Raw genomic sequence first — 18,733 nt, 5'->3', positions numbered from 1 at the left:
AGAAATTGCTGCACAAATACCGTGCGAGATAAAGAGTTGCAACGACTGTCATTTTATTCTCTAGGGTCTCTGCAAAAAAATATATAAGGTTTGGGGGTTCTGTGTATTTTTCTAGCAAAAAATGACTTTTACATGTAGTAGAGAAGTGTCAGAATTGGCCTGGGTAGCAAGTGGTTAATGTGTGCCAGCTTGAGAGATGTGTATAAGCTATGGGGAGACTGCAGACTTGGTAACCCTCTCTCCCCTTCCCCCCACCCCACACACACACTCCCCTGCTCTTCTGAACCTACTTGTCACTTGTCAGTATCTCATGTCCCCTGCAAACAAATCCATCCTGTATCCTAACATGAAAGGCTACCTGCTTATCTGCACAAACTTTCCTCATTCCGCAGCTCAGTGCTCACCTCTCTCTCTGTGGTGTCAGCATAGGCTGTGCTCCGGCTCTGGCTTCTCTCGTCAGGCCACTGTAAATCGAGGTTGGGGGTTGGATCGGAGGGCTGAAGGGTACAGAGCGAGTGTGCAGGAGATCACTGGGGGGAGATTTACTCAGAAACAGCGGCAGCTGGTGGGTCAGCCAGTCAGCGGGGACACAGTGCGGGCCGGGACACCTCCTTTCCGGAAGTGACGTCATAACTAGGAGAACCTACCACCCGGCCGTAGTGATACTACGGGCGGAAGTTGTCCGGCGTGATGGACTGCGCCACAAAGAAGGTCAAAAGCCTGCAAATGAAGCACCTCGTCTGCAATCTCGTGATTTCATAGATGTGGTGCTTCCCATAGTGCACTGTGTCCGGAGCCCGAGCACAATGCACTTAAATGACATTTTTTTTCAAATTTTTTTAACCACTTCCCGCCCAGCCCATAGCAGATGACAGACGGGCGGTGGTTCAGTTATCCTGACTGGGCGTCATATGACGTCCAGCAGGATAACATGCCATCGCGCGCCCAGGCGGGCATTGCAGCGATCGGTGGATCGGTGTGTCAGTCTGACACACCGCTACACCGATCTTGGTACAGAGCCTCCGGCGGAGGCTCTTTACCACATGATCAGCCGTGTCCAATCACGGCTGATCACGATGTCAATAGGAAGAGCCGTTGATCGGCTTTTCCTCACTCGCATCTGACAGACGCGAGTAGAGGAGAGCCGATCGGCGGTTCTCCTGACAGGGGGGGTCTGTGCTGATTGTTTATCAGCGCAGCCCCCCCTCAGATCACCACACTGGACCACCAGGGATCGCCACTAGGACCACCAGGGAGAGGGGCAATATGTGGATGGCCAGGTATGTACCCCATGGCCATCCACATGTGCCCAATGTGCCCAGTCAATGCCCAATCTGTGCCAATCAGTGCCCACAAATGGGCACTGATTGGCACCATTATATAGCACTGGTGCCCAGCAATGCCACCCTTAGGGGCATCAGTGCCATCAATCAGTGTCATCAGTGCCATCCATCAGTGTCCATCGGTGCCACCTGTCAGTGCCCATCTGTACCCATCAGTGCCCACCTATTAGTGCCCATCAGTGCCCATCCGTGCCACCCATCAGTGCCACCAATAAATACCCATCAGTGCCACCCATAAGTACCCATCAATGCCACCTACAAATGCCCATCAGTGCCGCCTATCAGTGCCCATTGGTGCCACCTATGAGTGCCTATCAGTGCTGCATACCAGTGCCACCTATCAGTGCCCATCAGTGCCACCTATCAGTGCCCATCAGTGCTCATCATCAGTGCCCGTCAGTGCCACCTCATCAGTGACACCTCATTGGTGCCACCTCATCGGTGCCCATCAGTGCCGCCGTATCGGTGTCCGTCAGTGCAGCCTTTTCAGTGCCCGTCATTGAAGAAGAAAACATACTTATTTCCAAAAAATTTTAACAGAAACAAAGAAAAACTTGTTTTTTTTCAAAATTTTCGGTCTTTTTTTATTTGTTGCACAAAAAATAAAAACCACAGAGGTGATCAAATGCCACCAAAAGAAAGCTCTATTGGTGAGGGAACAACAGTGTTGTATGACCGCGCAATTGTCATTCAAATTGCGATAGCACTGAAAGCTGAAAATTGGCCTGGGCGGGAAGGTGTCTAAGTGCCTGGTATTGAAGTGGTTAAAGGGCCTTTTTTTATTTTTTATTTTTTTGTGACTGCCTGTGGGAGGGCTTTTGCCCGTGCGCCCCCTATGGACAGGCCGCCTCTGTTTTCCACATGCCCTCTTTTGTTTATTTATACACAATAAAGAAGGGGTTGAAAGTGCCTGTGCTGCGGCGCTTTTTTTCAGGCGCTTTGGAATTCATTTAAATGGGCAGGGCATTTTGGGAGTGTTCTATACAGCGCTCCCAAACTACCCCAAAGATGCTGCTTGCAGGAATTTTCCCTATGTTCTGCAACTGCACCACCCCAGTGTGAAAAGTCACACTGAAATGACTGGGAGGCGCTTTTCAGGTGCTTTACAGGCGCCATTTCTAGCACTAAAATGCCTTTAAACCACCTCAGTGTGAAAGGGGTCTAAGACACAAGTCAGATTTCAGGCATCCCCTGCAACAAAAATTACATTATTGGTGAGATACTCCCAATAGGAAATCACGTCTAAAGGGATGCAGGCACAACCGCTTTCCTCATTAGTGCCCTGCAGGTGCAGCAGCTGATTGATAATTATGAAACCACTCCCATTAGACTCGCTTTCCCACATGGACACAGACAAACACACAGGATTTTTTTCAGAATAATAAAAGGTGCGAATCTGCAAAAAAGTTTGTTAAAATCCTTGCAATGTACATACATCACCCAGGGGGGGAATGTTTTTTTTTTTTCTCAACAAAAGTGGAGTTACTCTTTAAGCTTATATTTACATTTCTTCAGTTACTTCCTGGTTTCTTGGCTAAGGCAAATGATGTCAAAAATCTCAGGAGTCTTCAGGAGGGGTTTTCTCAGCTAAGCACATCCTCCTGCATGCATGCCTGAGCTAAGGGCAGATGGATTTCAGAAAGTAAATGCCACATAAATCATCGAACCTCCACAAGATGACCACGGCCAGAAATGCTAGGGGGTGTTTTTCAAAGTGATTTCTAAGCAATATAAAGCATTGAGACATGGATGGATGACTGAGTTTGTTAAGAATACTAAAAATTAATTAAATAGCGTTTTTGCTTTGTGATGCTCAGATGCAGTGTAGTTCCACTTTAACCACCTTAATACTGCACCATTGTAAAATAATAGGCAGGTTATCAGATGCAATTGTCTGAAGTGATGTTTATGTTTGTGATTGAGCTATCATTATTGAGGTCAGATCACAGATAGCATTAAATGTGCCAGTCGAAGTGGCTGAAGCACACATGTAAACAGAGTAGTATTAAACATCCAGCCCTCCCTTCTCCCCCAGATCATATCACAAAAGAGAACTGTGCTGCTGATTGTGTCAGAGATACATAGTATTACTATGTTATCCACCAGATGCCAGATTTAACTTCTGCCATCCTGCCCAGACCTTACCAGGGAGATAGGCAGTTGTCATCAGTGTGCTTTTCTTGATGAGTCATTGTCTGCCTTGTGTGACAATCATTTAGTCATGCAGTGTTACCTGTGTATACAGTCTGCCGTTTTACTAGAGAATTGTAGCAGATTTTTTTTTTTTTATGTAAATTTATGAAGAAACACTATGCATTTGATATGTTTTAAAACTGAAAGTATTTTTTAATCAATACAAGATGCAATTTAATTGGTTTCTGTAGTTTACTGCACTTAAGAAAAACAATCTTTATTGATCAAGGCTATTTGTATATGCTGTAAATTGCAGCATGCCTTTCTCTCACATAAGGTAAAGAAACTAAGCTGGTGATTAATATTTTAAACATGTATAAGGCTGGGTTCACACTGGTGCGATGTCAGGCATTGCATGTGATTCGCACCGCATTGCTGTACAGATCACATGTGATGTCTGTGTGATGCAAATTCAGCCATACAAACTGTATGGCTGAAATCACATTTGCACCAAAATGGTGCAGGACCCTTTTTTTGGTCCGCGCTGTGAACACCCATGCGATCTGAATCCTATACCATTTAACAGTTCACTCTGCAAACCGATTTGGGGGTGTCATTAACTTTACATTGACACCAGCGGGGGTTCTCAGATGTCAGTGTGAACCACCTGCGATTCAGGTGCGATGCGGGAACCTGCGCAGGAATCTCAGGGTTTCCCGCATTGCACCAGTGTGAACCGAGCCTAAATGCCTAAAATGGTTCTAGTGTTGCTTTCTCAATTCAGGAGACTGTTTTTACATGTGTCAGAAACCTTATATGTGGACTAAACTAGTATAACCTCTATACTATGGGCAGGGGGCATTTTCTGAAAACAGTGGGTCTACATGCAAAATCATAAGTTGGGTACTGCTGCCCCACATAAAAAGGCCTTGATTTTTCACTGCACTAAATATTGGTCATGGTTTAAAGGAGCCTTGTTAATTAGAGATGTCCAGTTCCTGACAGATGCTGACCTGCACACAACCAGAGTATAGAAGATACCTCTAACTATCCCTTGCATCTCTATTAAGCCTTGTCTGGACAGTAGGAGATGACACAATGTGAACCTATTCTGACCTTACCTATACACAATTCTGCAGCACAGGCACAGAATACTGTTATATAGTTTATCCCCACACTTGTTGTGCAGTGTGTGAGAACACAGCGGGCCCCAACCCCCTGTGCCTGTGTGTCTGACACGCTGCAACCATGGAGAATAAACCACTGACTATGCTTTAGCAGTTATCATGTAATTAATTTATTTTTAGGCTTATGATGAAGAGATGTACGGCAGCAAATATCAGTGGATCATTCCTGGCTGGTATCAAGCACTATGGTGGCAACAGGCCAATTCTTCCACCTGTTTGAGTAAAAACCTGCTCACTGCAATGGAAGGATACATTGGAGTGGATTTTGAACCTCTTAGCACAAAGCAAATCAAAACAATATCAGGACGGGTAAGAAAATTATGCAATTTCAAATGAGATTTTTTATTTCTTTTTTATTATGGATTGTATAGATGAACCTAAATTGAGAGCAGATGAGGACACACATGGGCAAGAATAAACATTTTAATTTTAAATGTGAATCTAATAAACACCATAGCTACAACATAATATTATTATGGTAGTTGTCATAGCATCAGATAAATGTAACTAAAGAGTACAAGCTATAAAGATATATAATAATTAAATTGGAATAGCATGTAAAGGTATTATGAATGTGCAGCTGATCATTTTAATATTTAAAATTTCAGCCAACTGCTTGGTTTTCCACAACTACATGGTAAAATAGGCAGGAGAGCCAGAGATATTGGCAACTGAATTATAACCAATTTATTGGAAAATTTAAGTTCAGTCCCATTCCTTTTTGTATCATTACATCATTGCATATTGGTTCCCTAATTTAAATCTCAGAGACCAATAGAGAGGTTCTGGCAGCACAAAGGTGTGGGACTTCAGGTTTTACAGGAAACATTGAATGTTAGGTTTAGGTGATTTTAAAAATGCAAACCTTTGGGATAGCTTAAAGCCCTAGAATTGTATGAAGCCTGAAGAAGGGTCATCTTGGAAGTTTGCATCTTTAATAACTTAAGGTATTTACTAAAGGGCATCACTGAAACCTCAAACTTAGTGTTCCTCGATGGCTAACATGATGGAATACTGTCACGGTCTGGAATCAGGCTTGGAGATCATTGGCTGTAGCAGTTTCACAAGTAGTCAGCAGGATTAATAAAAAAAACAGATGCACTAGTGGATGATGCAAGTTAAGCAGAGGTGTGGGGTCTAAATATTGGCTGGTCTTTACCAGAGCTCCTGATGGTGGAGATTGGATTTCGCTGTGTACTAATTCCAGGTTGTGGCCCTCAGAATTTCCCCAGTAGGAAGAGAGCAAGTGGGAGTCAAGTAGGGGGTGAAGTAGATAAGGTACAAGCAGAAGCGTAGTCAATGAACAAGCTAAGGGTTAGTAACGAGTAGTAGCTTAGCTGAATCAGACAGAGGCGCAGTAGATGAACAAGCCAAAGCTGATAACGAGTGGTAGTGATAAGGACAGCTGCAAGTAAACAAAGGAGCAAGATATGGCTGGGGAGATCACAATTAACTGGCAAAAAGGAAGTGCAGAGACATTGCATAATTCAGAAAGATTATAGGAGGAGCAAAGAGTTCAAAGGTTCACTAGAAATATGATAAAAGACAAAGTTGTCCAAGGTATCAGGCAAAGAGTTGTCCAGTATCTTAGGTGGCACAGCGAGAGGCTCTACAGCCAGACACTGCAGAGATCCAAGGTTTAGATCCAGACCCTGACAAATACTGTACTACTGAAACTTTTGAGGTATATATAAATATACAGTAGCTCAGCTCTTTATGTTTTCATATACAAACCATTTTAACACTGAAAGTAACCTCTGCGTATGTGTTATTTTCCCATGCACTTAAATTAAGTTTTTCAGTCTTGTGAAAGAATTAAATTAAAGTGTATTTAAACCCAATGTAATGTAATCCTTGGACAGCAGCACTATGTAGGAGGGCATTGTTACATTGGCTAGCAGATTTCAATGGACTTTACACAAGTGACTAACAAATGAAAGGCTAACTCCAGCTAACACTTATCAATAAGTTGCAGAAACAGCTTTTTGTTATCCTTTTAAGATAAAGATTTTAAATAAATGAATAAAAAGTGATCATTGTAAGCACCCATGTCAGTGTTAAATGGTTTGTTGCAACCCTCTAACTGCTACTTTTGCTGGACAGCTTGGTCTTTTGCAAGGAAAGATGGATGTTGCAAAACATCAGCAGTATCATCAGGAAAAATAACTAAGTCACAGAGTGGATTTAAAAAAAAAGACAGATTTCTTAAATCTAGTGACAGACTGCATCATATAAAGTGGCAAGGAAAAAGCACGTGAACCCCTTGGTATTAACTGTTTTTTTCTGCCGTAATTTGCCATAAAGTATGATCCGATCTTCATCTAAGTCACAACTATAGACAAACACAATGAAGTTTTTTTACTAAAACTTGAAAGTGCATAATCTTGTGCAGCTGAGCATGGTAGCCAAACAGCTTCTAACTTCAACTTGTTAAATTAAGCTTTGACAATAAAACTTGGAAGCTGATTGGTTACTATGAGGAGCTGCACCAGATTTTGCACTCTTGTAAATAACCCCCAATGTTCTAAAGCTCATAACGCTCAAACAATTCCAATTTCTCATGTCTTTATTGAACACACTGATACATCATCATTGGGATGATTTTGTTTTGATATTGGTAAGCTGTGTCCTTTTTGTGCCATACATAGTGCTGAGGTTTCTTCCTGAACAATTCAGCATTTGTTTCATTAGTGCACAGAACATTTTCCCAGCAGCAAGGTTTTTTTTTTTTTTTTTTTTTCGGAGAGTAGTAGCTTCCTCCGTGATGTTCTGTTTTAGACATCCTACCTGTTCAAAGACTTACATATGTTCAAGCCTTTACCTGTTACTTGTGGGTTCATCTTTACCTCACTGTGCTTTCTGCATTGTTAGGAGGAGTGGTGCAGCGCTAGAAAATAAGTCTAAATGTCCCCATAAAGGTAAAAGTAATAGCTGAACAAAGTACTCTTCATCAGAAGGAAGTGGTGACACTCTGTTTAGCCGGATCCATAATGAAAGGACACTCAGAAAGGAGATGCAAACACCATCACCAACACCCAAACAAACTGACCCTTACTATCAGTGTATGGGTTATACACGTGTGTAGAAAACAGATAGGGAGAGGCAATCTTCCTGGGATAGACCAACAATCCTCCAGTTGAGTAGCATAAACATATTCCTTTCCCTCTAACCTAAATGGAAGGCTTTAGGTCTCCTCCTTGTGACAGGATAAAGAGCTAGGTATAGTCCAGTGAATGTATGCACCTCAAGAATCGTGGTATATAGGGGGTAAAGAGAAAACGCTCACTGCGCAAATTCCATCAAAAAGGATAATTTATTGTATAAAAAGTAAAAGCCTCTCACATTTCATAAGAAGGTACAGAGCAGTATGAAGCGTCCAGTGCTTCTAACCACAAAGATGACCGTCGTGTCACCGTCCAACCGCGTCCTGCGTCACCAGTCTCTTGTCGCCCAATGTTTCGTCATCAACATGCGTCGTCAGGGGCGACGCCCCTGACGACTTATGAAGATCAATTATGCTTGATCATATGCTTTCAGAGAGTTCATTTTTGTAAGGCATGGCTATGATACTGATGCTTCTTATGAACAGCAATCTTAAAATGTTTGAGTGTCTTTTATCAATCAAAGTCATTCTAAACCACATCTCCAAACTCATTTCATTAATTGGATCCCAGGTGTCCAAACTACTGATGCCAATTAGCTTATATTGAAGTAATTAGCCTATGGTGCACTTACTTTTTCCTCCAGCACTGTGAATGTTTAATGGGTACGTTCAATAAAGATATGAGAACTATTTGTGTGTTACCAGCTTAAGCATGGGTGTGTTTGACTATTGGCGTGACTTAGATAAGGATCAGATTACATATTATGGCAAATTACTGCAGAAAAAATTTAGATTTTGCCTTTAGTACTACTGTAGGACCTGAAGTTATCTTACTTTCTTCAGTGAAAACCTTTTTTTTTTTTTTTTTTTTTTAAAGGAAAGGGTTTGTTTTTTAATGGGCATCTAGAAAAAAACATTTTTGTATTACTTTTGTAACACAAAAAAGGATTGAATGCTTATGTGACTTGTATATGCACTTTTAGACCCCTCAGCAATATGAAAAAGAATACAATGAAAAGCGATCAGATGTGGAACCCAGCAAATTTCATGGTTATGCCTATGATGGAATATGGGTAATAGCGAAAACTCTTCACCGCGCAATGGAATACCTTAATGCTACCAACAAGCATCTGAGCATTCAAGATTTCAACTATACAAATCACAAGCTTGGGAAAATCTTCCTTGATGCAATGAATGAAACAAATTTCTTTGGTGTAACTGTAAGTATATAAACATTAATCCTTTTACTGCGTGGTCTTGTTTTTTCTGAACATAACAAAAGTAATATTGTAGTTCTATATTCAACAGTTTGAGGCTGATTTACTAAAGGATTTCAGAATGTTTACACAATAAATTGTGTGAAAATAAACTTTAATTATCCAATCATTTGAAAAGAAAATCCCTGTTTATATTCATTCGCACATGATATACAAGAGTGCATTGCTAAAAAATGCCATGCAAGTGGATAATACAAGTGCAAAAATAGTGAACATATATGTCACTGTAAGACCCCTTTCACACCGAGGGCGTTTTGCAGGCGCTATAGCGTTAAAAATAGCACCTGCAATCCACCCTCAAACAGCTGCAGCACTGTCTCCAGTGTGAAAGCACACGGGAGCGCTGCGCTGGCAGGACGTCAGGAAAAGTCCTGCCAGCAGTTTCTTTGGAGCGGTGAAGGAGCAGTGTGTTTCCCGCTCCTCCACTGCTGCTCCCCATTGAAATCAATGGGGCAGCGCTGGGATACCGCCAGCAAAACGCCTCCATTGCGGCGCATTGCGAGCGGTTTTAACCCTTTCTCTGCCACTAGCGGGGGGTAAAAGCGCCCCGCTAGCGGCCGAAATGCGCCGCAAATCTGACGGTAAAATGCCGCTAAAAATAGCAGCGTTTTACCGCCGACGCTATGGGTGGCCCGGTGTGAATGGGCTCTTAATGTGAGCACATTTAGGCTCGAATCACATCTATGTATGTTGCTTTTGAGCATTTCTGCAGTGTTTTTTGTGGTGCTTACCGCGTTTTTGAGCAGCGTTTTTGCAGCGTTTTTACAGCGTTTTTGCTGCGTTTTGCATTTTGCAAAACGCGTCAAAAACGCTGTAAAAATGCTGCAAAAACGCTGTACTTGCGTTTTTGATGCTGGTCCATTGAATTCTATTACATGCAAAACGCTGCATTTAGCATGATAAAAGTCCCTGACCCTTTCCAAAAACGCAGAGGTACAAAAATGCATTAATGTGAACATGTTCCATAAGAACCCATGTTAAAAAATTCCCATGCATTTCTGCAAAATGCAAAATGCATCAAAAAATGCGTTAGTGTGAATGGAGCCTAAAATTGCATGAATCCAAACCCAATATATATAAAAACAATGGTGGTTATTTACTAAAGGCAACTCCACTTTGCACTACAAGTGCAAACTACAAGTGCAAAGTGCACTTGAAATTGCACTGAAAGTGCTGTAGATCCGAGGGGGTCATGCAAGGAAAGTGAAAAACAGCATTTTAGCTTGCACATGATTGGATAATAAAATCAGCCGAGTTTACCCTCATTTCAGATCTACCCCTTACAGCGACTGCACTTCCAAGTGCACTTTCAGTGCAATTTCAAGTGCACTTTGCACTTGTAGTTTGCACTTGTAGTGCAAAGTGGATTTACCTTTCGTAAATAACCCCCCTTGTGTATACAAAAAATGTGTATAAAAAGCAATATAATGCATACAAGTCCTAATGAAGAGCCAAGGGGACAGTGATCTTCTATGAATATACGAAAGGGGGACAAAAGTGGATCCCCAAAAGCCTTTAAAAAAAACGTACACCTCAGTGCAACAAAAGGGAGGCTTACTGGAGTTAGATGGCCCCCAGTTACGAGTGGTCAAATAGCAATTTATGCAATCCACAAGGCAATCAACTTGGCTCCAGCAGTATAACAAACATCCATGGCCACTGATAAGGTAGTACAGCCAGCCCTCCTGTACTGGGCCCAGGCCCCATCAGTTCAAAAGGGGGGCCCGGGCACCTGCCAAACAGGAGCAGTGGCTATACTGCCTTATTGACAAATCTTGTGGCTCCCCCCAGCAGCTCTGCCGGCTTCTCCTTCTTTTCCTTCCTCCGGATGCACTACAGGAGGACAGGTATCTTTCCCTTCTGCACTCCCCAACCCCCTGCTGTCTGGGCCTTCCTGTGTGCCTCCCTCCCCTGCAACATTACCAGATTCCATCCTCTCCTCTCCCGCCAGCAGCTGATGAGGGCATGCAGGGGGATTTTTTAGGATGAAGAGTGGGGGTGTGCGGTAAATATGTCCTATTTATCAGCCCCTTCCTTTGCTGAATTAATACAGTAAGCGATTGGCAGCGACCACTCACTGTGTCCCTTTATGACTGAAGCATAGTACATTGTGTTTACTATGCTTCTGTTTGTGAATGAACAGTGAGCCTCAGAGCAGTTCCCATTCATTCACTGTCCAATGCAGCTGAGGCTGCAGAGAAAGGGGCTGGGGAATCTTTGTCCTCAGTCGCTTTCTGTCTCAAATGTAAGATGTCAGGGGTCTAAACTATTTCACCAAAGGCCCCCCAACAAGGCTGCTAAAAGAATGTAAAAGAAAAAAAAAGGAAAGGGGGGCCCAGTCAGGTAGGCTGTACAGGGCCCTGTGATTTCTAACAGCGGCCCTGCAAACATCCACAATGCTATACCGATAAGTAATTATATGCACTTCCATTTTTATAAGATCTATGTATACTAGAAATGCAGAATAAACTTGGGCCTGTCAGCTACATCCAATGATATTATCTCCTTGAAATCACTGGGAGTGTGGCGTACTGGGTGCAAAGGACTCCCCCTTCACTCATTTTATTACACCGTATGGGGCAGAAGGTGAAAGGGAGGTCTTTCCAAAAAGGACACACACAGCTATAAAACCTGAGACTTTCATACTATTCAAAAAAAAAAGTTTATTGCTGTGTGTGACCCAGTTGGAGATATTTACCTTTACTTCCTTTCCGAGTCTACTGACTGGAATGGTGCCAGCTGATTGGAGAAAAGCCAATGTAGCACCAATATTTAAAAATGGCCCAAAATATATTCCTGGGAATTAAAGACCAGTTAGCCTAACATCAATAGTATGTAAACTCTTGGAGGGGATGATAAGGGACTATATACAAGATTTTAGTAACAAGAACGGTATCATTAGCAGTAATCAGCATGGATTCACGAAGAATCGTTCTTGCCAAACCAATCTATTAACCTTCTTCGAGGAGGTGAGCTGCCATCTAGATAAAGGAAGGCTTGTGGATGTGGTGTATCTGGATTTTGCAAAAGCATTTGACACAGTTCCCCATAAACGTTTACTGTACAAAATAAGGTACGTTGACATGGACCATAGGGTGAGTACATGGATTGAAAGCTGGCTACAAGAGTGAGTTCAGAGGGTGGTGATAAATGGGGAGTACTCGGAATTGTCAGGGGTTGGTAGTGGGGTCCCCCAGGGTTCTGTGCTGGGACCAATCCTGTTTAATTTGCTCATAAACGACCTGGAGCATGGGGTAAACAGCTCAATCTGTATTTGCGGACGATACTCAGCTAAGCAGGTCAATAACTTCTCTGCAGGATGTGGAAACCTCGCAAAAAGATCTGAACAAATTAATGGGGTGGGCAACTACATGGCAAATGAGGTTCAATGTAGAAAAATGTAAAATAAAGGCATTTGGGTGGCAAAAATATGAATGCAATCTACTCACTGGGGGGACAACCTCTGGGGGAATTTAGGATGGAAAAGGACCTGGGGGTCCTAGTAGATGATAGGCTCAGCAATGGCATGCAATGCCAAGCTGCTGCTAACAAAGCAAACAGAATATTGGCATGCATTAAAAAAGGGGATTAATTCCAGAGATAAAATGATAATTCTCCCGCTCTACAAGACTCTGGTCCGGCCGCACCTAGAGTATGCTGTCCAGTTCTGGGCACCAGTCCTCAGGAAGGATGTACTGGAAATGGAGCAAGTACAAAGAAGGGCAACAAAGCTAATAAAGGGTCTGGAGGATATTAGTTATGAGGAAAGATTGCGAGCACTGAACTTGTTCTCTCTGGAGAAGAGACGCTTGAGAGGGGATATGATTTCAATATACCAATACCATACTGGTGACCCCACAATAGGGATAAAACTTTTTCGCAGAAGGGAGTTTAATAAGACTCGTGGCCACTCATTAAAATTAGAAGAAAAGAGGTTTAACCTTAAACTACGTAGAGGGTTCTTTACTGTAAGAGTGGCAAGGATGTGGAATTTCCTTCCACAGGCGGTGGTCTCAGCAGGGAGCATTGATAGTTTAAAAAAACTATTAGATAAGCACCTGAACTACCGCAACATACAGGGATATACAATGTAATACTGACATATAATCACACACATAGGTTGGACTTGATAAACTTGATGGTCTTTTTTCAACCTCACCTACTATGTAACTATGTAACTATGAGTAACCACTATAACAGAATTAGGGTAAAATTCTCCTATTAGGAAGCACAAGCAGTACAAATAGTGCTTCTTACTTTTTCCCATTACAATCAAGACTAAAAAATAAAACGTTTGGTGATCTATTCTGTGGTGTTGCCCATACAAAGCAAAACATTGACAAATCATGCCTGATCTGCTTAGCAAACTGCAACTTTATGAGCACTTTAAAATGTTGAATAAATATTTTAAAAATATTTCAAAAACATGAATCAGTTTTAGCCGAAGAAAAATAAAACCGATTCTGCTTCATCAGGACCATTCCACAGATGATTTAAATGTATTTTCTGAATGGCAAAGTTGTATTTGATGCATTACAATTGGATTGCAAATTATTCATAATAGCACAGATACTTTAGGCAGGACATCACCTTGCACTGCTTATTTCTATGTAACTAAAACATAAGAATTGTATGACTATAGATGTAACAGTCAGACTGCCAAGGGAGTCACTTTAATGAGATGAATCCATAACATTCCTCAGGGAGATTTTCCTTTCGGAAATGTTCCATGCACTTCAATTTTATGTGTGCCTTGTGGCAGACCTGACTCTAGTATAAAGAGACTCTTTGCTAATTTTGACATTAATTTATTTGACAGCCACTTTGCAGCTTCTTGTCCTTCAATATATCTTTTTTTGTTTTCGTTTTTTGCAGAAATTTGTTTATTAGCTATTTTGCCATACTGTTTATGAAGATCATATGATCAAATAAGAAAATATGGTGTAAAACAGACATTTGTAACCTTACAATATATACATTATACATATATATATATATATATATATATATATATATATATATATATATATATATATATATATATATATATATATATATAAGGTTGAATAAAGACAATAGTCCATCCAGTTCAACCTGTGTAGGTGTATGTGTGTCAATGTCAATGATTTCAAATATCCCTGTATGTTGTGTTTACTAAGATGCATGTCCCCACTGACACCACCAGTTGTGGAAGAGTTCCACATCCTTACCACCCTGACAGTGAAAAACCCCCTACGCAGCTTATGGTTAAACCACTTCTCCATTTCATTGTGTGGCCCCAAGTCCTCTTACACTACTTGAGACTGAATCGTTTTTTTTCTTATGCTGGGATCACCATTGAGTTATTTGTATATTGCTATCATATCTCTTCTCAAGCGTCTTTTCTCCAGGGAGAATAAATTTAGAGCTTGTAGTCGTTCCTTGTAATTAAAGTTCTCTGGTCCCCTTATTAATTTTGTTGCCCTTCTCTGGACTCTCTCCAGCTCCAGCACATCCTTTCTGAGGACTGGTAACCAAAACTGGCCTAAATAATCCAGATGTGGCCGAACCAGAGTTTTATAAACTGGCATGATTAGAGTTCTATCTCTTTTTTATGCATGATAATATTCTGCTACCTTTGCTAGCTGAAGCTTGACATTGAATGCTATTGCTCAGTCTGTCTTCTACTAGGACCCCCAGATATTTTTCCATCCTTGAATCCCCCAAAGGTTCTCCCCCTAGTGAGTAGTTTGTGATTATGTTTTTAGCCCTCAAGTGCATTACTTTACATTTCTCAACATTAAACCTCATTTGCCATGTAGTTGCCCACCCCATTATTGTATTCAGGTCTTCCTGTAAAATTTCTATATCCTGATGTTAAGTTATTGCCCTGCTTATTTTATTGTCGTCTGCAAAAACTGAAATTGAGCTATTTATACCGATCTCTTTTTCACTTATGAGTAAATGAAACAGAATCGGTCCCAATACAAAACATCGGGGTACCCCACTTACCATCCCAGACCAGTCTGAGTACAAGTTATTTATCACCACCCTTTGGACACACCCTTGTAAACAGTTTTCTATCCAAGAGCAAACCCTATGTTCCATGCCTACAGACCTCAGTTTAAGGGGAACTGTATTGAATGCTTTTGCAAAATTTAGATACACCACATCCACAGGCCTTCCCATATCTTGATGGCATCTTACTTCTTCGTAGAATGTTAAAAGATTGGTCTGGCAGGAATGACCCTTCGTAAACCCATGCTGATTACTACTAATTATACTGTTATCATTAGCAAATTCTTGTATATAGTCCCTTATTATCCCCTCCAATAGTTTACATACTATCAATGTTAGACTGACAGGCCTGTAGTTTCCAAGTATAGGTCTCTGCCCTTTTTTGAAAATTGGTACCTCATGGGCTTTTCTCCAATCAGCTGGTACCATTCCTGTCAGTATGCTGTCCATAAAGATTAGGAATAATGGTCTGGCTATAACCTGACAGAGTTCTTTGAGTACTCTTGGGTGTAACCCATCCGGTCCTGATAATTTTTTTGTGTTAAGCTTTTCTAGTCTTTTTTGCACTCCAGCCTCTGTTAGCCACAAGGGTACCTCCTGCGACGTGTTACTTACAATACAGTCATGGTAGGTATACCTCTCCTTTTCCTGTGTAAAAACCGAGGACAAGAAAGCATTTAGTACAGTTGCCTTCTCTGAGCCATCTGTAACCATCCTCCTTCATCATCTTTTATGTGGGCAATGTGCTCTGACCTCGATTTTTTACTGTTAATATACCTAAAAAGTTTCTTGCAATTTTTTTTTTTTTTTTTTACTCTTCCTGATATGTGTCTCTCAGTCTTTTTTAGCCACCCTGATTGCATTCCTACACTTCTTATTGCATTCCTTTTTTTCTCTTTAATAAGACTTTTTACATTACAGTTTAGCCATCCAGGTTTAACCTTCGCTGTTCTGTATTTATTGCCTTTTGGAATGCACTGTGTGATACCTTCATTTAATATGTTCCTAAAGCATTCAGATTTTTCCTCTATGTTCAATGTTTCTGGGATTCGGTCCCAATGAATGTCTTGTAGTATTGAGCACAGTTCAGAAATGTTGGCTGGTTTGAAATTTAGTGTCCTTGTGCTACCCCCGTGCCTCCTTTTCCTATGATTTACGCTAAATGTGATCATACTGTGATTAATGAGCAAGCAGTCCCCTCTGCCCAGTCAATATCGGGTTAGTTGAAGTCCATTATTATGATGAGATTTCCCTGCCTCACTGCCATTTCTAACTGTGATAGGAGGTCCAGCTCCTCTTCCTCCTTCAGGTTGGGCCTGTAACATACCCCCACTATTAAGCTCCCACTTACTTCTTCTCTTTGAAGTTTCACCCACATGGATTCCACCTCCCCCATACCTTTTTTACAATGTCACTCCTTTCTTCCACCCTTAAATAATTATTGATATATAGATACACCCCCCCCCCTTTAACCCTCCCTGTCCTTCCGATACAAGAAATACCCCTGCATATTTGCCAGCCAATGGGGTAAGAAAAAATCCGCTCCAGGTGAGGGATAGATTCCAGGTAAGCCGGGGCACAGACTCATCCCATGGGTGCAAGCCTCGGCTCGCCAGCCGTGCAACAGATACAAGGAAGAAATGGATGGCTGCACACCGAAGTGATAAAACATGAAGTAACACCACAGGATGGTAGCAATGGCAGGTACAGGTAGTCTACCTGTACCTGCCATTGCCATTGCTACCATCCTGTGGTGTTACTTCATGTTTTATTGAAACTACAATAAAGGGACTTTCCAGTCACTTCGGTGTGCAGTCATCCATTTCTTCCTTATAATTGCCAGCCAGTCGTGTGAGCTGTCAAGCCAAGTTTCTGATAATCCCACTAAGTTTGAGCTGTCAAACCAAGTTTCTGTTATTCCCACAAAGTCCTCCATTTTGTTAGCTAGGCTCCTGGCATTTGTGTATACGCCTCTCAGTATTGTACGGTGCATATTATTTTCACCTTATGCTTTCTCAGACTTTGTTTTTGATTTGTCAACTCATTCACCCAGGGATTATATTTTATAGATATATTATCACTAGTGCCTCCACTAGTACCCTCTGTCCTTCGTTCACTGCCCGCTATCGCTTCCTCTGAACCCTTCCACCCACCACCTAGTTTAACCGCTTAAGGACCAGCCGCCATCATTATACTGTGGCATGTTGGCTCTCCTGGGGGCAAATTGACGTAGGTGCACGTTGGCTACTTTAAGAGCGATAGGGGGCACGCTCGCGCTGCCGGAACCAATGCGCGTGGCCGGCGGCCGCGATGTCTGAGGCCACACGAGATCACTCCACAGAGAGCCAGAACGGGGATCTGTCAATGTAAACAGACAGATCCCCTGACACGGGAGGAGAGACTAGTGATTAGGAACAGCGATCTCTCTCCTCCACCAGTCAGTCCTATCCCCCCACAGTTAGAAACACCTCCCAGGGAACACATTTATCACCTTGTCCCCCCCATTGTTAACCCCTTCCCTGCCAGTGCCATTTACAAAGCAATCAGAGCATTTTTATAGCACTGATCGCTGTATAAATGGCAATGATCCCAAAAACGTGTCAAAAGTGTCCAATCTGTCCGCCGCAATGTCACAGTCCCACTAAAAATTGCAGATTGCCGACATTACTAGTAAAAAATAAATAATAAAAATTCCATAAATCTATCCCCTATTTTGTAGACGCTATAACTTTTGTGCAAACCAATCAATATTCGCTTATTGTGATTTTTTTACCAAAAATATGTAGAATAGAACATATTGGCCTAAACTGATTAAGAAATTTTTTTTTGTATATTTATTCTAGCAAAAAGTAAAAAATATTGTTTTTTTTTTCAAAATTGTCGCTATTTTTTGTTTATAGCGCAAAAAAAAAAATTAACCACAGAGGCGATCAAATACCATCAAAAGAAAGCTCTATTTGTGGGAAAAAAAGGACATCAATTTTGTTTGGGTACAATGTTGCACAACCGCACAATTGCCAGTTAAAACGACGCAGTGCCGTATCACAAAAAATGGCCTGGTCATTAAGGGAGCAAATCCTTCTGGTCCTTAAGTGGTTAAATACCCCTCCAACTTCTTGCCCATCTTTCTTCCCAAGAGAGCTGCACCCTCCCAATTAAGGTGTAGCCGATCCCTACTAAAGAGCTGGTAACTGACTGAAAAGTCAGCCCAGTTCTCCGGGAACCCCTTCTTCCTACACCAGTTCCTCAGCCACTTGTTAAGTTCCCTAAGCTCATGCTGCCTCTCTGGTGTGGCTTGAGGCACAGGTAGTATTAATGAGAATACCACCTTGGAGGTCCTTCTCTTCACTCTATTTCCTGAGTCCCTAAAATCATTTTTTAGGACTCTCCACCTTCCTCTTACTTTGTCATTGGTACCAACATGTACCATGACAGCTGGGTCTTTCCCAGCCCCACCCAATAATCTATCTATCTGTGTAAGATACATGTGATGTCAGATGGGTCACCTCCCATATTTCTAAATAAAAAATGTTCCAGCAAACATAACCTGCACTTTGATATAGGTCTCAGTCATTTGCCTTTTGAGCAGGTATCTGCTTTAGTGCCCGTATGCTCAATATTCAGGGCACAGAGCAATCATATCCACCCATATGATCTTTCATACTGTACTTTATGCCAAGGGAACTGAGTTTT

General features: G+C 41.7%; 1 protein-coding gene across 2 annotated transcripts in view; it reads left to right on the top strand.

Annotated features, from left to right (window-relative positions):
- GABBR2 (gamma-aminobutyric acid type B receptor subunit 2) overlaps nucleotides 1–18,733 on the top strand; it is a 982,804-nt gene that overhangs the window by 523,337 nt on the left and 440,734 nt on the right. For both annotated transcript variants that reach the window (XM_073630834.1, XM_073630835.1), the window contains exons 6-7: nucleotides 4,784–4,972; nucleotides 8,750–8,986. In XM_073630834.1, the coding sequence (XP_073486935.1) occupies nucleotides 4,784–4,972; nucleotides 8,750–8,986 (426 nt within the window). The remainder of the gene's footprint in view (nucleotides 1–4,783; nucleotides 4,973–8,749; nucleotides 8,987–18,733) is intronic.

Source organism: Aquarana catesbeiana, linkage group LG05, assembly GCF_042186555.1.
Source record: "Aquarana catesbeiana isolate 2022-GZ linkage group LG05, ASM4218655v1, whole genome shotgun sequence".
In the NCBI taxonomy this organism is placed as follows: Eukaryota; Metazoa; Chordata; class Amphibia; order Anura; family Ranidae; genus Aquarana; species Aquarana catesbeiana.
The sequence above is the reverse complement of the archived record's forward strand: the minus strand, read 5'-3'. Positions and strand labels throughout refer to the sequence as shown.